At 35.7% G+C, this 18,804-nt stretch overlaps 1 protein-coding gene across 5 annotated transcripts in view; it reads left to right on the forward strand.

Annotated features, from left to right (window-relative positions):
- STRN3 (striatin 3) overlaps positions 1-18,804 on the forward strand; it is a 59,894-nt gene that overhangs the window by 2,868 nt on the left and 38,222 nt on the right. For all 5 annotated transcript variants that reach the window (XM_053944909.1, XM_053944908.1, XM_053944911.1 and 2 more), the window contains exon 2: positions 17,262-17,365. In XM_053944909.1, the coding sequence (XP_053800884.1) occupies positions 17,262-17,365 (104 nt within the window). The remainder of the gene's footprint in view (positions 1-17,261; positions 17,366-18,804) is intronic.

Raw genomic sequence — 18,804 nt, forward strand, 5'->3', positions numbered from 1 at the left:
ATAAACGGTGCTTCTCAGTGCTGGCCATTGCAAGTTCTTTATAACTTTGCTAAAGATGTTTTATAAAAAGTATGGAAAAAGAAAATGACCTAGCAATATGTATGATTTCATTTATGTGTTCTGAATAGAAGAATTTATTATTCTGAAGAAGATACTTTCTTATCTGTGGTATGAAGTAATGGGCCTCCTATGTGGTTTATCCACCCACCCCCTTTCTTTACATGTGTAGTTCTAGTGACTGGAGGAATTGGCATCCCTACTAGAGTGCTCTTTGCATAGAGGGGTAATAGTGAAGGGAGAGAGGATCCGCAATAACAGTTTATTCTTTCTGGGTCCTTGTAATGACTTTTTTTGTTGTTGTTGTTCCACCTATGGGACACATTTTTATAAATAAAGCACATGGTGCTTCATTGGGTTGGGGTTTATGCCATGGCTGTAATGACTGATAGAGGGGCTCAAGCCTTTTGGATCTGAAGTCTTGTACTGGTAGATTGAGACCTACATTTACATCAGTCTTTGAATCTAAAATGTTAATAGTTTTATGCTATCTTGCCAACTTCTCAGGTGCATGCTGTTCTGCTTATTTGCAGAAGTGAAGCAGCATAATCATTAGACAAATCTCTGTGCAAACCAGTATCAAGTACAGAAATGTCAAATATCAGGAGTGCAGTACTTGAAACATAGTGCACTTCTTTCCTTTTCCTTGTAATACTGGCTGCTGCAGTGACTTCTCAAGCTTCCATTTGTTGCTGTGTTGAAAATAAGCTGTCTGGCGTGCAGTGTCTTCTTCACTGCAAATAATGGACACAATCTGTTCACTATTTAGTGAACTGAAAGATTTTCACTGTAGCAATGTAACTTTGATCTGCCAGTCTAATGACCTTGATGTTGGTCAATAATGACCAGCTGTTATGCTGAGATAAATGGTCTTTTCTAAGACATGCATGCACTTTAGAGGAGTTGAATGTTACGTATTTGTTAGAAATAACCCTTTGTTCAAGGACAAGTGACTCCATAGTATCCTAAAAGAAAAAGAAACTTGGATGGGAAAACACTGTAGAGATGCACAGAAACTCTTAAGGAAGATAAAGTTGTGTCAAAAAAGGAGTATCATAGGAAAACTTGTAACTTTGGGAGATCCACAATTGAGAGATCCACTTTCTTATGGGGCTTGCAAGCTGATAATGCTTGTCTGGAATAGAAGTCTTAATTGTGCAGTTTATTCAGGTTTTCTGAACTAGATGAAAACTAGATTGAATATTCTCTGATACTTCAGAATCACACAAGAATATGTTGGGAGAGAATTGCTAGTAGATGCTACTTCCACATGCTTTAATGAATAGGTAGAATAATTAAGAAACATAAACACTCAGAACAGAATATATGCAATTTTGGTTTACACGTTATACAGCCTCTCAAGTAATTTAAGTGTGCATAAAGATTACTATGACTGTTAATACATTTTCTGTCCTATAAAATGACACCTTTGCTGGTGCACAACTGAAGTTCCTAGTTTATCTTATTTTACAATTGATTTTTTTCCCAAATATTCAGAGACATTATGGAAGCATAGTTTCTAATATTCTTTATCTAGGTGTTTAAAAATCCCAGAGCACCAAAACCTATAGATTTCAGATTTTACTTGCATGCCTCCCCGCTTCCCTTTCTGCTGGGAATGACGGAGCAGACTCATTGAAGGAATTTTATACAGGATGTTCTTTAAAAAAGAAATGTATCTTCAGATAACATATGTAAAAGTGTTGATATCATGAACAAAATGAGATAATGTTCAGAGTGTATATGCAGTCATGCTGTACTTCAGCATTTCCAAAGTGTAGCAGGAATCAATAGCTGAAATACTTACCTGTATGTTCCTTGTTTTAGCTTTTTACAGGTTTGAAGGAGGGATGAGGATAATGTGGGGAATGTTTCTCTTAAACTTGGAGGGACAGTTAATTATTTTCATAATAGATTTTGCCTTGCTTTTGGCTTGCAAAAAATTTGTTTTGATGATAGATTGCAAGTAGAAGTGGTTATGAGGATTATAGAATGGTTCTTAGTTTGTTAGCCACAATCTCTCTCAGCAACTAGGGGGCATACAGTAAAAATTAGTATTAAAAAAAAACAAACAAACAAAAAAAAATCAACAAAAACCCCTGGCTTTTCAGGAATTAGTGGCATTTTGTGCAGGGACTGTTGTAAATGCTAACATTTTCATGGGTCAGAAAGTTTTTGGATATGTTCATGGAAGGAAATTTCCTGTGGGTGTCTAAAAGATACTGTCTTTTTGATTTACAGCTATTTTAAGATTTGAAATGTTTTGTGAGATTTATTCTTTTTTCTTTATGCTAGTCCTGTGGAACTGCCTGTTAGCCCGTGGTTACAAGTGGCATACTGAGGCTGGGGATCTATTGGTCTGATTAGGCAAGCTGTTCTTGTATTCTCTTGACCAATAAGGTAGCTTTGAAATGGAGTCATATAGCAGTTTGAGCTTGAAGGAATGTTAAAGATCATATGGTTTTAACTTCTCTGCCATGGGCAGGAAAATACTTTGATTTGATTGTTTGACAGTATATCTAGTGCTGTTTTGATGCTGTTTCAATACTCTTTTTCTTAAAAAACAATCCCTGATTGATATCAGGAGCATTAATTGTTTTGTAATATGCAAAGTTAAGGCAGGAAATTCAGATGCTGCTGTTGTGAAATGCATGGTGTCTTTTAACCACATGGTTGTTTGTCAATTGTATTCTAGATAGTTGGAATATGATAAATTAATAAACTGATATTCCATTGGATCTTACAGGTGAATCTCTGTATTTATTATGAAACTAAATCTAAATCAATCTTAAAAAAAACCCAAGGGATACTAGATTAACACTGACTGAAAATGAAATGAAGTAGGTAGTAAGAAGTTGCTCAGCATTCTTATTTGTGATAGTTGTAAATGCCAGGAGCTGTATGGGTAATGCATGCATCAGAACTGTCTAACTTCTGTTTGTGCAAACTGTTCAGGTGCTTTCTGTAGCAGGTGTGCAGAAGTACATAGTGGTCCAAATGACTAATGTTTACATGATAAAATATTTGAGTATTTAATACCTTCTTTGTAATGACAATTTTTTTCTGTATAAAATAGCGTACATATAAGAAGTTAAAACCCAGAAGCTTCTGTTCATCAATCATTTTTCTAAGGTAATGGTGAAAACAGCTACGTATTTTATGGAGTTAAGTTCCTTTTAAGTTTAAAGCACTGAATTGAGAGTTCTGTGTATTTTAGGTAGAGGGCAATTAGACCTAATCAAGGGTTTCCCTACTGTGGCTTCCATAGGTGTTTAGTCAACTGCATTAACAAGCACAGCACTTCTTGGTAAAACTTCAGGTGCCTGTTCCCTGAAGTTTGGAAGTCTGTTCTTCTGTGTGTCTGGGTAAGTACTGTCTTTCTTCATAGGCTTCTTGGCAGGACTTCCAAATTAAAGTGTGCAGAGATGCTTTCTTTTTTTATATGGATAACCTCATTCTTCCAATCTTATTTTTGATTTAGATCTTTAACATTTCTATAAAATTTTCTTGCAGTATTCACCTCATGGAGGCAAAACAATAAAAGAATGCAGGACATGGAGTAACATTAAGCTCCATGTAAAAACAGGAACAGGAAATACCTGGATAGCTCTGAGGTTTATGTACGGGATACTGGTCAGTGTAGTAGTTGTGTAACTTTCTCTAGAATATTGTTTCTAAATAACTCCCTTCTAGCAACGCTTGGTATAAAAGTGTTTTTTACTGTGTAATTGCCTTTTCATAAATGATTATTTGCAATAATAATACTCTTACTTAGAGTCAGTGCACAGAACTGTCATTTTATAACAGTTTCTCTGGTGATGTTTTCTTTTAGGCACAGTGTAGAAGTATGTGGCAGATAAGTTATATAACACTTCCTGGTGAAGAATTTACTTCTTTTTTTAAACACTGGGCATGCATTTTACTTCTTAGTTTCATTGTAATTTTACCTGTGCATATTTAATAGCTCTTGGGGAAATCTCATTTCGAAGAATTTTTTGAGAGGGTTGAAGTATCTGTGGGTGTAATTATTTATTTCATGCTGAAAGTAGGTTTTGAGGTAGTGGTGGGTGTTCTTAATCCTTCTTGTCATTTAAGAAATTAGGAAAATGAGATAATGAATTTATTTTTCCTAACTGATGAAGAGAGTGGCTAGGGAAGTTGGATCCTCCAGTGATTTGATGGATCTTCAGGACAAATGTATGACTTGCAAGAGCTTTGTTTGCCTATCTGATTATCATTACTTGTTGTCACTCAGACTGTTCTTGAATTATCCTAAGCCATGCTCAGCAGGATACTTGTTTAATGATATCTTCTTTATCTTCTTTGCCTTTATCAGTGCAACTCCAACACGTATTAAGAACCAGTTATGAAGCTGGCTGTTCTTCAGGACCAGTCCTGAAGGTACAGCATAAATTTAAGCATAAATTTATCTGTAGGTTTTTCTACAGTATCCACTATAGTATCTTTATAAAAATGTCTGATTAGAGGTAGCCTGCTGTTGACAATGCAAAAATCCTGCATGTGTTGGCTGTAACATTCTGAAAGAAAAAGTGCTTCGCTGAATGCTAATTGAAATGATCCTGAAATAGAGAATGACCTTCAGTAAGTCCAGATGCTGAAGGTCTTTCTGATTATATATTTAAATGGGTTGATTGCTCTAAAATTTCTTCCGGTTGTTCACCTTGTTTTCTTTTCACTTCTTAACTGCTGCCAAATTTGAGGTTGATGATCCTATAGTACTCCTCCTAGAAGGAAAAAACCCCAAAGAAAGTCCCTTGACTTTATGCCAATGACCACTACAAGAAGCTGGAGAATGCTTGACTCCAGTATTTAACTTCTAACTGTGGTGGTTTGCATTCCTTGAGGATGAGACCCCAGCGTGCTGGAACAGAATGTTGCTATACGCCTTGAGACCCTGGGAAAAGAAAAGATCCTGCTTTGGCAAACAGAAGTCTCAGAAGAAAGTTTAAGCAGAGCATTTAAACAGGTTTACAAATTTTATAACACCTATTTCATATCTTCAGGAAGGTTAGTACAGTTGTATTGGTAGAAGGCAGGACTACTGTCTCTGTTAACTCCCTGGTGAAGTGGTGTAAATTAGCGGTGATGTTCTGTGCCAGGAAGCCAGATTAACATTTAGGAGGTGCAAAATACCTGCTCCTTGTCAACTTTCTGTCATGCATTATACACTTTTATTTTAACTGTCTGACTCTTCCATAACTTTAAATCCATTAACTTGATTATATTAAATTTTGTTATTGTCAGTGTTGCCATTGCCTTAAGGCAAAGCTCTGTACATTCTGTAAGATTGTTCTTTTTTTATATATATGTATATATACTTTTTTATATGTATGACTTCTTACATTCAAAGACTTTATTAATTCTTTGTCCCTTAGGAATGTGTGCTACTGGTGAACACTTGACATGTGTTCATCACTAGAACAGCCTAAGTCAGATCACTGTGTTCACAGTCTGCTGTGGATTATGCTTTTGTCTTTATTCCTAAATAACAAATAGGTGTTCCTGATTTTGGAGAGGAAGGGTACATTCTTGAGGATGTTTGCTACACTGCAAATCCTCCCTTTCCTTTGAACTCTATAGTGACCATAAGAACCTTCCACACTTCACTCTTACTTATGTGCTCTTGTACTACAAATACTAATAATAGTAAAGAGAATTAGCTTAATATTCTAATTTCTATTTAGTATTAACTATCTAATGAAGCTCCAAATGTGGCATTTTGTCAAAAGTAGCTTCATGTTAATGGAATAATATGCCAGCATAGTGGTGCTGACAGTGAAGATATTTTTAATTTAACTGAATTCAAATACTGTCTTTTGGTGTATATATATAATTAGTCTTATTAGTTGTAGTTGTGACATTATTGGAAAGAAATTTCTTTTACTAGCAAAATGTATTCCCAAAAATGTCAAGTGGTTTAAAAGACTGTATGTGAATCCGTTTAGGTAGTGATGGTCCAAGGAGTGTAACTGCTTTTGGATTTTGTTTCAAAGATGTTACTTGCAAGATTCAAGCATTTAGGAGGAATACAGAAAATAGAGATGATAATGACAGAATGAGCAACTGCAACTGAAGATGAACTTGTGCTGAAATAGTCATGCTGAGTTGTCTTCCAAAACTTCTGTGAATTTCCTGCTAAAAGAAATTAATAAAACCCCTGAATAATCCTTGGCTTTATAAGTGCTGTAAGGGAGCTATAAATACAGAAATTGGGAACTGATTTCTGTGTTCTGATCTGTGCAGAACTGGCAGAATCAACATGGTAATATAATGTCTCATTGTTTAGTAACAATTTTGAAAAGAATGCTGAAAATTTGACATAATACCAGTTTGAGGTCTGGAAATAACATCTTGAAGACCGTTTAGAATTCAGTCTTCTTGCTAAATTAAAAAGCAGTCTGAGAGGTAGCCTTATTAGGTGCCTCACTGGGTTTTAGACTTATTCAGAGGTTTTTTTAATTTACAGTAGAAAATAGTTTCATTTAAGGGATATGACAGAGCAGACTGGAACTTCACCTTAAAAAAAAATAAATCCCAGTGAGAGTGTGATAGATACATGTGGGAAGCTGGGTAACTGCTTTTTGTTGTTGTTTCTTGTTTTCTTTGTGTGGGCATTTTTTGGGGTGGTTTTGTTTTATTTTGATCTTTAGTTTTTTGGAGTTTTTGTATTTTGTTTTGGTAGAACAGACAGAGAATCAGGCAGCAAGTGTAAAACATACTGACGTAATTTTTATACAATGCAAATTTATGAATCTTTCTGCATGGAGACACAGAGGAAATTGAAATGGATTCACAAGAAGCTATCTATTACTGTAGTCTAATCTACTGTTGTTGAGTTTGTGTGTTCTTTCCATGCTTTTTCTTAAAGTATCACACTTAAATGAAGGACTGGACTCGTGGAACTGAGGGAACTAAGGGATTTCTTGGTTAAATGAGAGGGAAGCCAGTGCTCTAATAGGTGGAATGTAGTTAACATAGCTAGTTCTACTAGGACAGGCAATGACCTTTTTGTGTAATAACTAAAGCAGAGACCTCAAGAGGTTATAGAAAGCAAGTATCAAAGAACAGGTAGTTTGATAGTTTGTTGCTGGATTGTTGAATATGCCTGTCCAGGGCAGGAAGCTGTTCTTGAAAAATTAAAGGTCGAAGAAAATGTGCAAGAACACTTGCAGTGTAAGTTCTGAGACTCAACAATTGCAAAGTAATCCTGACCTTTCTTGAAGAATTTTCCTTACAGTTGTTCTTGTTCCATTGCACTTCAGTCTGTTTTTTGCAATCAGTTTGTACTGTAAGTTGGGGACATTCCATAGCATTATGTGAAAATTGCAGACCTATTTTGAGCACCCTTATTATTTATATTTCAGTACTATAGAGAGAAGATAAAAGCATATTCAACAGTTTCTTTTGAATCTCTGATTATTGTTGCATGGTTAAATGTGAGAGTTTGGGTCTGGACAGACAACTACTTTGGAGGCTTCAATGTGAAGTGAAATTTCTTTAGGCATTATTTTAGTATTACTTTATGTAGAACATGTCATTAATAAATGACATCAATGATGATGCCAAATGTTCTCAGAATACATGCTGTATTGTGGTGACATGGCCTGTGATGTCCAAGAGTATTTCTCAAGTGTTTGAAACACTATGTAATCTGTGGTTACAGGGTATTTTGCTGTTGGTTGTCGAACCTGGTGACTTGACTCATACTTCTCCAAAAGCTTGTCTTTGTTTTCATTAGTTTTTCTGCAGAGAAGGTAATGCTCACAAGCTTTGCATCTCCTAAGCAGTTCATACTGGAATAATGTACAAAATGTTTAAAAATAGAAAATTTACATAGGAAGTGCTGTATACAGTCTTGTTAATTGACAGAGGGAATACTGAGAGTTGGTAGCTAATATTTTTAACAAGAATCAGCTTTTGGCATTGGAATTGAAGCCGTGTTGTGGGCTTTTTCCAGCACAGACATTTGGAAAATACCAGGACTTAATGGATTTTAAAAGTGCAAACCTGCAATAATTTCTTATGAAATGATAGTCCAGTAAGAATTCATTTTCATCTGTGAAAAAAATGCTAATTTTTGGCTGACATCTGGAGATGTGCCAGTTGACTAGAAGCTGACTAGCATCCCAGTTTTCAAGAAGGATTACCCTGGTCACAACAGGCCTGTCAATCCCTCTTCAGTGACTGGTACCATCATGGAGAAGTTTATCCTGGGAGCCACTGAAAAACACCTGAAAGACAATACAGTCACTGGTCGCAGCCAGCATGGCTTCATGAGAGGAAAATCCTGCTTATCACACGTGGTTTCCTTCTATGACCGGGTAGCCCACCTTGTTGATCAAGTAAAGCCAGCTGATGTAATCCTTTTGGATTTCAGTTAAGTTTTTGGTACTGTCTCTCATAGGATTGTTTTGGACAAAGTGTCCAGCTGGGTAAACACATCATGTGATGGGTGATCACCTTGTATAAACTTTTTTTCTGTAAAAGGCACATGAACACTTTTATTTTATTTATTGGAAAAACTAATTTGAAACAAATTAGTTAAAATTCCATATAATTTAAATATTAAATTCCAATTCCAAATAATTTAAAATTCCATAGAAAGGCTGTTAAGAAAATATATTGAGGATTATTAGTTTTACTTTGTGACTCGAACTTCAGGAAGTTCTTTGAGGAAGAATACTTATATTGTCAGTCTGAATTATAAAGAGTATTAGTTTGTGTTTGCTTGCAGAGCTTTCTTAAATTATTATTAGGAACATGACTACCTTAAAGTCTTTGGAGCTTGCTTTCAAACATGTTTCATGGATTACTTAACCTCCTTACTAAATGCAGTTGAAATATGGTGTTCAGACTCCCGATAGAATAGTGTTTATAACTAGTAAGTATTACTTTTGCTGCTTATGTTTTACTTGGCTGTTTGATTATCTTATGTGATGGCAATTGATATTTGAATGGAACGATTGTAATTCCTCAGTTGAATTATATTGATAGTGGTGAAGAAAACTTGGAGATAAAAATGAGTGAGCATTTTTTGAAGTCAAAATGAGCATTTGTGTCTACTTAGATTATGTAGTGGCTTCAAGCATTCCTGTTAACTGTCAGTTGAATAAAGAAATAATGCTTGTTTAATGGCCTTCAGATAAAATTTGCTGGATCTCAGGTTTGATGTGTGATTTTGGGGAGAGGGAGAGAGCTGGTATGTAGGGACAGTGACTGATACTCTGACATTGTGACATGGAGCATTTTGGTAGTTCTTTTACAGTCTGTTGATGATAATGACCAGATTATTTTCTTTTCCTGAACTTAATGTTATAATTGAGTGTTACAGAGTAGTACAGAGTGCTTTCAGGAAGGTGAAAGTTAGGCAGGAGCTTACTTTTCTGAAGGAGTATCTCTGGGACTGAAATTTAAAAGGAAGACAAATTTATGAATTAAACTGTGCTCATTGTTTGGTAAGTTTTAAATTGAAGCTAAATATTATAAACCTGTTCTTGCATGAAGATCACTACTACAAGAGTGGTCAATGAATGATAAACTCCCAAGGCCACTTGCATTTGTTATTCAAAAAAAAGGTTTTATAATTTCCAGTTTTTAGACTTGTACATTTTAGTCCTTGAGGAGAATGCTACCAAAGTGTGAATCCATTGTTTTTAATGCCTTCTATTTCTTTTGGACATGTAGTCTATCTTTTTTTTCCCCCTCTTACATCCATACTCCATACTGGATAAAAGTTTATGAAAAGAGAGTTGGTTTACTTTGTTTATAAACCATGGTGTTTAGAGGGTTGTTAGACTTTAAAAACACAATTATGAGTTGTATGAGTTTTGTTACTGTACTGTTCTAAATACCACTTTGGTTAAGAGAGTGGCTGTAAAAATCCTAAGAAAAAAAATATTCAGTTAAAAAATTCTCAGGAAGAGTAACAGAAGGAAGGCAGTCATACGCTGAATATTATAACTTAGAAGTTTGACCCTAACTCAGAAGAGGCTGGAATTTATGGCTGGATTTTCTCCAAGTTGGTCGAAGAAGCTGATTAAATTTGACAGTGCTGGCCCTGTAGTGAAGAGGCAAACCTTTGAATGGGACCGATGTGGTGAGAGTTGGAAAGAGGAAGAACAGGTTAAGGACAGGAGAAAGTTTTGCAAGCCTGCTCTTTCCCATACTCACTGCAGGACTGATGGGGACTTAGGGACGAGTAAATCCTCTTGTATGTCAGCTATGTCATTAACCTCCTTAGAGCTAGCTGGGTTTCTCGTTTCTGCTGCTCTTGTCCAAAGGTTGCTCCAGTATGTCACTTTTCTAGTTGTTAGGATTTGCTTTTAACAAGCTACCAGAAACTGATCACTTGAGTCTTTGAAAAAAGTATAAATTGGGGAGCGAGAAATGATCATCAGCTCAAATGGAAGAGATCTGTAAAAATGTAACCTTCAGGAAACAGCTTTGCTGCTCTTAGTAGTTCACTATCCCCATATTTAACTTAACTGTTCATAAGGTTGTGCAGAAAATTGCCTTCTTTGTTTGCAGATGTTGATCAAATGTACACTGGTATTAACTAGTTGTTAAAATATTTTTTTTTTCCACATCTTTAACCTGAGCTTATTTTATGAAGCGAAGATCTTCTGTTAATATATGAGGTGTTGTTTCTATTTTTTTTGTCTTCCAGTTATTTTTTTATTCTACAAGGTCTTTAAAAGTAGTATGTCTTCGAAACACATATGATCCTGATGTTACCAGTGACATCTATTGTACTGTACAACTTAGTAGAGAGAGAATCTCAAGACTTTAATTTACAAAATAAAGATTTATATATATATATTTATTTATAGTAGTCAAGTTATCTTCTTTTAGTCCTCAGTTGACAGATTAAGGATTAATTGCATTCACAATAAATATATAAACATAATCAGATCTGTAAAAATACACTAAAACACATGCTTTTAGTTGTTCTGAAGGAACTGAAGTTTCAAACTGTGTTTGTTGAAAACTGAAGGTGAAGGCTTCTCTTACATTCAGTTTCCCTTTAGTGAATGGGAACTGGAACTTTGGTTGCTGCACAGATGTGTTGACTCTTAAATGACTGTTAGGAGTCAAATCTTCCACCTCCCTGTATTTTTTAGTTTTCCAAAACTGTTCTACTTCACTTTCAGCATAATAAACACCTAAAAATCAAGATTAGATTAGTATTATTGTGTGATAAAATGTTCTTGTTGTTTTGAGGTTTGTGACATGCCCTGCGAGGATAAGCATACACTTAATGTGTGCACTGAGTAGTTTCAGTGTATTGCACTTCCTTCAAAATTACTGCAGGCCTTTCCTATCGTCCTCCTAGAAGTCTGAATGAACTTTAGAAAAACAAGACACAAGCAGTGCATAGCTGGCATTACTTCACATACAGTTGAATTTTTTCAAAATAAATTTATAGAGACTAAGAGTTAACAATGTTTAGAACTGAAATGGAAAGTAAGTATTTTCTGAGTGAGGTCCTGTATTGGTAAACTCATTAGAATTTGATTGTTTGAATTGTACGGGAAAGTGTTATTGTTTCAGCAGTTGAGGAGGAGGCTCTTAATCAGTCTTCAATGCTTTACCATCCAGGTTTCTTTCATGCTTCTTTTTCCCTTTAATATGTTTCACTAGGTTTGAGATGCTGAACAAGTATTTTAAATACTGCATGTCAGAATTCATTAATAAAATAAGACTATCAAATCCTATCTGGATCTCCTAACTACTATATAACCTTTAGGTTACGTATGCAATTTGACCTTCTCAAAATGCTGTAATAACTTCCCTCTTTTTTCTCAACGGCTTAGAGAAATACGTTTAATCAACGTGAAGTTTGTCAGGCTTTTCTGGGCAGTTTAAACAATAAAGTGCAATTTTAATGTGAATGCTGCCATGGTTGGTGCTGTATGAAGTGTAGGGAAGAATTCCAGGAGTTTCTTTCAAAATAAGGCGGGGGGGGGGGGGAAATCCTAATTTTCTTCCCAGGAATCCTTTCCTTTAAATTTTGATATATGAGTTTCCAAATGGTATACAATATTTTTAATAATTTCAAGTTATGTGTAAATAATTTAGTAAACTACTTTAAGTCTTCTGTTACACTTTCATCAAACAGTATAATTGCATACTAGGGATGTGGAGTATCAGTGAAATGTGATTTTAATTATTCCTATAATTTAAGGGAAAGTTTCTTGTTTGAGGTCTTAGAATTTTGGTGAAAGACTGTTGACTGTTTTGAGTGTGGTCAGACTTCCTGTTTAAAAGATGAAACCCCTTTCAACTATGAAATGCATGTATGTCTTAAATGCAACATGCTGTTAAAACAATACTAACTTTACAAAGTGTAGAATATTACATGTTAGAATTTTTATTTGTTCCTTTTTGTGCATTTTGTAGTTTTTTAACCCCAGACAATTCTTTGTCCTGGGATCCATACTGTTCAAGTAGCTATTCAGTAATTCTTTTTAACATTGAATTCTATCTTGCCTAGTTTCAGGCATTATTTAATGCATCCTTGCACAAATACAAAGTATGTGTCACTCTAACTACTTCTCAAAGCTCCCTGAATTCACTTTCATAATAAAGCTGAGCAAGTTGGTGTGGTGGTACTCTTAACGTGCAGCTGAGGGCCAAGGTGTAAAGGGAGCCCAGAGCTGTTTAAATGTCAATTTTGTAGAAGCACAGTAGATCTCAGGGCTTTGTGAAAATACTGAAAATACAAAAATCTGGAAGCTGGTCGAAGAGAAGGAACCTGCCCTGAAAATTAAAGCCTTGGTTTAGCTTTGAAGAATTGGAAATACAGTCCTTGCCCGGGTTGAAAACTGTTCTAACAGAATCTGTGCACAACTAAATCCAGATGGATTTTTGTAAGCTGTGAGTGGCCATATTTTTACTTACAGAACTTTACATGCTTTATAAAAGAATGTGGCTTTCTCCCCTTAAGAAATGTTTTTAGTAATACATTTTTAAAAATGCATTTTGATTGAATTTTCAATTCAGAAGAGTTAAGACTTGTATTTGACTTTCTTAGTCTCTCTGCTCATGTTTTTTAAACCCTTCAGCCCCAGATATGCAGGTTATGATGTCATGGTCAGTTTAGGCTGAACTGAGACAATGTTGTCACTGAAAGGGGTTGTTACTTCAGTATCCTGTTTGCACCCCTTGTGCCAGCCTGAGTTACTCCCGTAGATTTACAGACAGAGTAGGATTAGGAAACTGATGTGAGTCAGAACCAAGTAAAAAATAAACAGAATGAGTTTCTCAGTAGACTTCATGTGTGTCAACACAAGCAGCTAAGTCAGCACAGTAGAAGGAACAGAAATAGGAGGAGGAGGATTGCTCCTCTTGGTATCAACCTGGGGACTTGCAAATCAGTTTAAGGCAGTGGAAGGAATTCTTTTGTAATTGGAGAGGGTGGAGTATGGGGTGGAAAGGTGAGTACAAAATTGTTGTGTGCCATTTTGTTTCCCAGTTTTTGTGCTACACAGTCTTAAGTCATCAGTATATTTACAAATAGTATCAAATCTATCTCTCCTGAGAGCTGTTTCAAAGGAAATGAGTATGTAAGGATTGTGAAAGTTGTGTTATGTAGATACAATTTTTTGAGCATTTGTCTTTGTGTATAGAACCTAAGTTCATCACCCCTGAGGGAAATTTGTTTACTTTGTGCTTTTATCGACCCTGAGATTTACTGCTTTTCAAAACAGGAGGTGTGTTAATTCATAGGGCTCATTGTCATGCAGTGTATCAGGTTTGACACTTGTCCTTCCTCAGTTCAGAAAGAAGACTGAAGGAAGCAAGCTGATTAATTCTAGAGCAGATTTTTGGCAAACTGATTCTTGGTTTTGTGTGATGGTGTGTTTTTGTGTTAAATTTGTGTTTGTCCTCTGTTCCCTTCCCTAATCCCTCCTCTCCCCAGTTGTCAATCTTCCCAAGCCCATCCCTAAGCTCCTCCCTTCCAAGTTGTCAATCCTCCCCATCCCTGCCCCCTCTTCCAGAACTCTCCCTGCCAATCCTCCTTGTCCCACCCCCTCTTTCCAGAGTGTTCCCTGTGTATTTTGTTATACTCGACACCCTATTTGTTACTTTGTGTTATTCCACTCCCCTGTTTCCCCTGATAGGTTTATAATAGTTTAGTCCCACCTTAGACCACTCCCCAGCTTTACCCTCATTGGTTAATGTTCCTACACCCCTCCTCCTGAGTTACTGCATAAAAACTTCTGTTCACCCCCCAGCTTGGTCTTTGGTTTTAGTTTTGTCCACCTATTAAACTCATCCAGCCTTTACCCCAAAGACCTGCGTCATCGTTATCTGTCCCTGCGCCGGACCAGCGATTACTGGAAATTGCAGAGCTTGCAGGGGGACGGTTGTGCCCCTGCTTTCGCCGCCCAGCACGCCCCCGACGGCGTGTGGCAACAGTTTTGTACTGAAGGTCTTGATGACTAAGTATTCCTCAAGTCTAAATTGATTTTCTATGTTTCTAAAGAGTGAGCTCTTAACTTCTGCATGGCTAACTTCTGCTATGTTTTAGCCATGTGATGGTTACAATGAGAAAAAGTAATAAATCCCAAAAATCAGTTAAACATGTATACAAACAATTACAGAAAGCAATTCTGATAAAAGAAGTCTGATAATATAGACAAAAATGTCAGAGTGTGATCTGCAAAGTGCATTCTTCTGTGGTAACCTTCTGTTCAACCTATTGGACTCTGTAAAGATTGTTATAAATACTGTTTTATAGAAAAGAGGGTTTTGGGCTCTTTTTGTAAAGCAAAATTTTGGGATTTTATTTTTTTTTTTTTTTTAGATTTTATTTTCATACTGTTATTCTGTAGTATAGTCTCAAGATCATGTAGCTCATTAAGCTGTTTGGTTGAGAAGTATGAGGTCTAGGCAATACTTTCAAGTATGGAGGCTTGATTCTGTGTGGCTAAGTACTCCAGAAGCATTTCCATCATGAAAATGTTTGGCTGTGAACATTTAGGAAGCAGATGCCTCCCTCTGTGTAGGTTACAATTACATTATTTTCCTCTCTGAGGGTGAAATAAGGGTCAACAGTTGCAGCTAAGATTTGTCACTTACAAAAGGGTGCTGGCCAATGGAAGAAAAGTAAAGGGGAGAAGCCCATCACGTACAGAAGACCTTAATTTTGGAAAGCGTTGAGAGCTGCATTCAAGTCAAAGGGCATAGGAGCTTTCATAACCCTCATTAGATAACTACTAGAGTAGTTCTGAGTTTATTTTTGTAGATGGGGCCTGTGGGCAGCCAGTAAACTCCCAGGTGTTTGTAGTATGCTGTTGTGCATATGTGCAGGTAACATTAAAAAAAAAAAAACACATTTGTAACTCTTTTATATGTGCTGTGGAACAGCTGTGCATTGACTAGTGAAAATTGGGACAGTATGTTAGGCTTGTGAAATTGGTCAGTTGCTGCCCTAGGTACTAGAGGAGTTGAAATTACATGTAATTGTAGTTTTCTGTAGAAGGCTGTTGACTATTTGATTAATTTTGGAGTGTTTTTTAGAATCTAGCGTAGTTGCAGTTGAGTATAGTTGAGTTTGTTGGGTTTGCTGATTCTGGACCGTGTTCTCTACCTTTTATCTTTACATATCTGTGCAATCAGTACAGTCCGTTTGAGTATGTTTGGGGTTTTTTGGTGTCAGGTTGGTGTTGTTTCTTCCCCAGTCCCTCTCTTGCAATGTGCTTTGGTTCCTTACTGTTTTTCACCAAGTGCCAGTGGTTAGTTGAGTGCTTTCATGACAGACTTCTAACTGAAATACTCATAACTGCCTTCTTCTCACTAGGATTTTAATTGATTTAATCAGCCGTTAGTTTATGTGAGGTAAAGAAACATATTTTAATTTGGTTCACCATAGAGCACAAGGCCAGAGTGGCTAAAATCAGGGTTGATGTGTGAAGTCTTAGAGGGTGATATCACTTGGGCTCAAGAAAGGAGCCATGCAAGAATGCATCTGTGCAATCACCGTGGTTAGACTGTTTCAGGCTGTAACCACTGAGTAATGAAAAGGTGCAACCACGCCCTTTAGAAAAATCTTCACGGATAGATTGGGTGCCGATTATAGCACTTCCTCCCTCGTCCCCGTGCCTCCTTTTCTAATGAAATGGTGGTGGTGTTCTTGAGCTCAGTAGAGCAATGTGGTCTCTCCTTTACTTTCCTTATTCTAAACTCCTTTCCCAAGAAATTTTATATTGAATCTAGTACTGAATTAGCTATTCAATGACTTCAGTCAATTTAAAGTCACAGAGAGGACAAATGAGTTTGTAAGGATGTTTCTGTAATGACGGCCAATCCACTAATGCCATTAACTGTTTAAATTTTGTATTCCCACCTGCTAATTCCCTTGTCTTCCCTAAGATTTTGGCTTGCAAAAATCAAAACACAAGTCCTTTCACTTTGTAGTGAAGAGACTACTTTTTTCCTCTACAAACTTACTATGTTTATTTTTTAACTCTTAATTTTTGCGCTAATTAAGATGGCTTATATATTGTGCTGAATTTATTATCTTCTACTAGGATAGCAGGCAAGTAGGAATTTTCCTTGTTTCTTTTTAAGTTAGGTGGGTAGTGTGACTGATGCTTTAAAAAAAAAAAAATCTTTTTTTTTTCTTCATATAGAGCAGCACACTAAACCCAATTGTCCCTTGATAGTTCAAAATTCAGCTGTTTTCAGTACTAAATAAAATGTGAATCCATAAAATAGTTGTTTCCTTTATAATGGATTTGTAAATTCTGTGTTTGAATTTATGTAATCATTTTTTAATCTGTTCAGTGTGGTGGCATTAAAAGGTGAATTGCTAGTTGCAGTGTACGTAATTTAATATGGCTTTTGATTTGGAAGAAAATGTATAATAGAACTTATGGTAATAATGCTGTAAGGACACAAGTGTGTGCATATATCAAAATGTTTCATATGATTGCCATTTGTGCCTTGTAGAGTTACTACACAGAGTTTAATACCTGTTCATCTTGAACAGAAAATAATACTCAGTCTAGGGTAGAAATACTTTGTTGTTATTGACTTGCTGAAATAATTAATATAACTCAGTTTTTTTTCTTTTTCTTTCTTCCTTCTTTTCTTCCTTCTGTGACAGACTTTGCTCTTTATTTTGGGTACAAAAGGGAATAAAATATGTTTTTGCTTTTTTTTGTGTGTGTTTTCAGGCTCGGATAGCATTTTTACAAGGGGAAAGAAAGGGCCAAGAAAATTTGAAGAAAGATTTAGTGAGAAGAATAAAAATGTTAGAATACGCATTAAAACAAGAAAGGTAGGTATACAAATTGTTTAGTTTTTTTCTGACCTGAAAAATTTAATAGACTAAGATGAATTCCCTTACATTAAGTGAAATGCCTTATTAGATGATTCTGATTTACTTTATGTAAACTATCTTTAAGGTTGGTTGTCTTCACCTTGTGTTTTCTAACAAACTTTAGTGTCTTCTATAATAAAAAGTTGCATAATCTTCAAAATGTTTGGACTTGTGTCTTAAATAGACAAACAGGACAGTTTCTCTTTTCTGGGTTCAAGTTATGGTGTACTGAGTAAGAGTGAACATACCCAAAGGGTTCATACCTTATTACTATACCTTTATCTGTGCTTCAGTTGTATTAAATTGGAAAAGATGAAAAATACTTCTCTCTTGGTCCTTTTCAACTATGTTGTATGTGTTGCATGATGAAAACTATGTTTTGTGAAGAAACAAAATTGTTTAAAAATAGTTTTTTTCATTTGGGTTTTTTTTTCATATGGTAGATGCTTGCATATTTAGCCTCATTAGGTGTGTTTTCTATAGCATTAATTTCCTGCTTAAAAAAATTAAAATTCCATTCAGTCTGTACAGGCTAATGTCCTTCAAACCTACCTTCTTTTGTTGCCTGATTATTTAATTTAACCAAAATTGGTAGTTAATTTTGTAAAATCACTTGGGAAATTATCCTGTCAAGTGCCTATACTTTCAATAGAGGACTCAGTTCATATTTTTAATTTTATCTTGCCTCTAAAAAGTATCTGAGTCCAATGGTGAAACATCTTGACAATCAGGCAACAGAATACCTAGGCTTTATTTTTGTATTTTGATTTTGGAAAATTTCTGCCAGAGTAAACTTAAGATTTTGTAGCAAAATGTGGTGAGGTTTCACCTAGATATTTTTAAGTTAATTGTCCAAGCATAAGTATGTCTAAATATATTTTACATTTTGGATCACTGTTATGAGTAAGGGACTAGTACAGAAATAAGTTTCAGTTGTTTTTATATTAAAACATATTTTGATGAGATGTTTTGGTGAGATGGCTTCGTTCTTCTGTGTGGAGTGTCCAGTATAGAGGTGCTTCAGAAAACATTGTATGTTCATGCAGAAGGCCATATCAACACATGATATATTTTCTAGTGAAGTAATAGGCAGAAAGGATCCATTACTTCATTCAGCCCTGTCCTTTTAATGGAAAGTAACTCAAAGTTTCCAGCCAGTGTATGGCTCAAAGTTGCATTGTCATATGGATATCTACAGGTAATGTACAAGTCACTCTGGGTTAAAGGCAGATGAAAGGTATGCAGGGTCTTGGGGTGTAAAGAACACTGACTGTATCAAAGAAATAATATGCTATTATGGCAGATGCAAGTGTCTTGCAGGTAAGTAACTTTCTGAAGTTGAAGGAAAAGGGTTTGCTTATTTTGGCAGTAATGAACTGTGTGCTGCATAGGGACTT

This window comes from Vidua chalybeata, chromosome 6, assembly GCF_026979565.1.
Source record: "Vidua chalybeata isolate OUT-0048 chromosome 6, bVidCha1 merged haplotype, whole genome shotgun sequence".
Classification (NCBI taxonomy): Eukaryota; Metazoa; Chordata; class Aves; order Passeriformes; family Viduidae; genus Vidua; species Vidua chalybeata.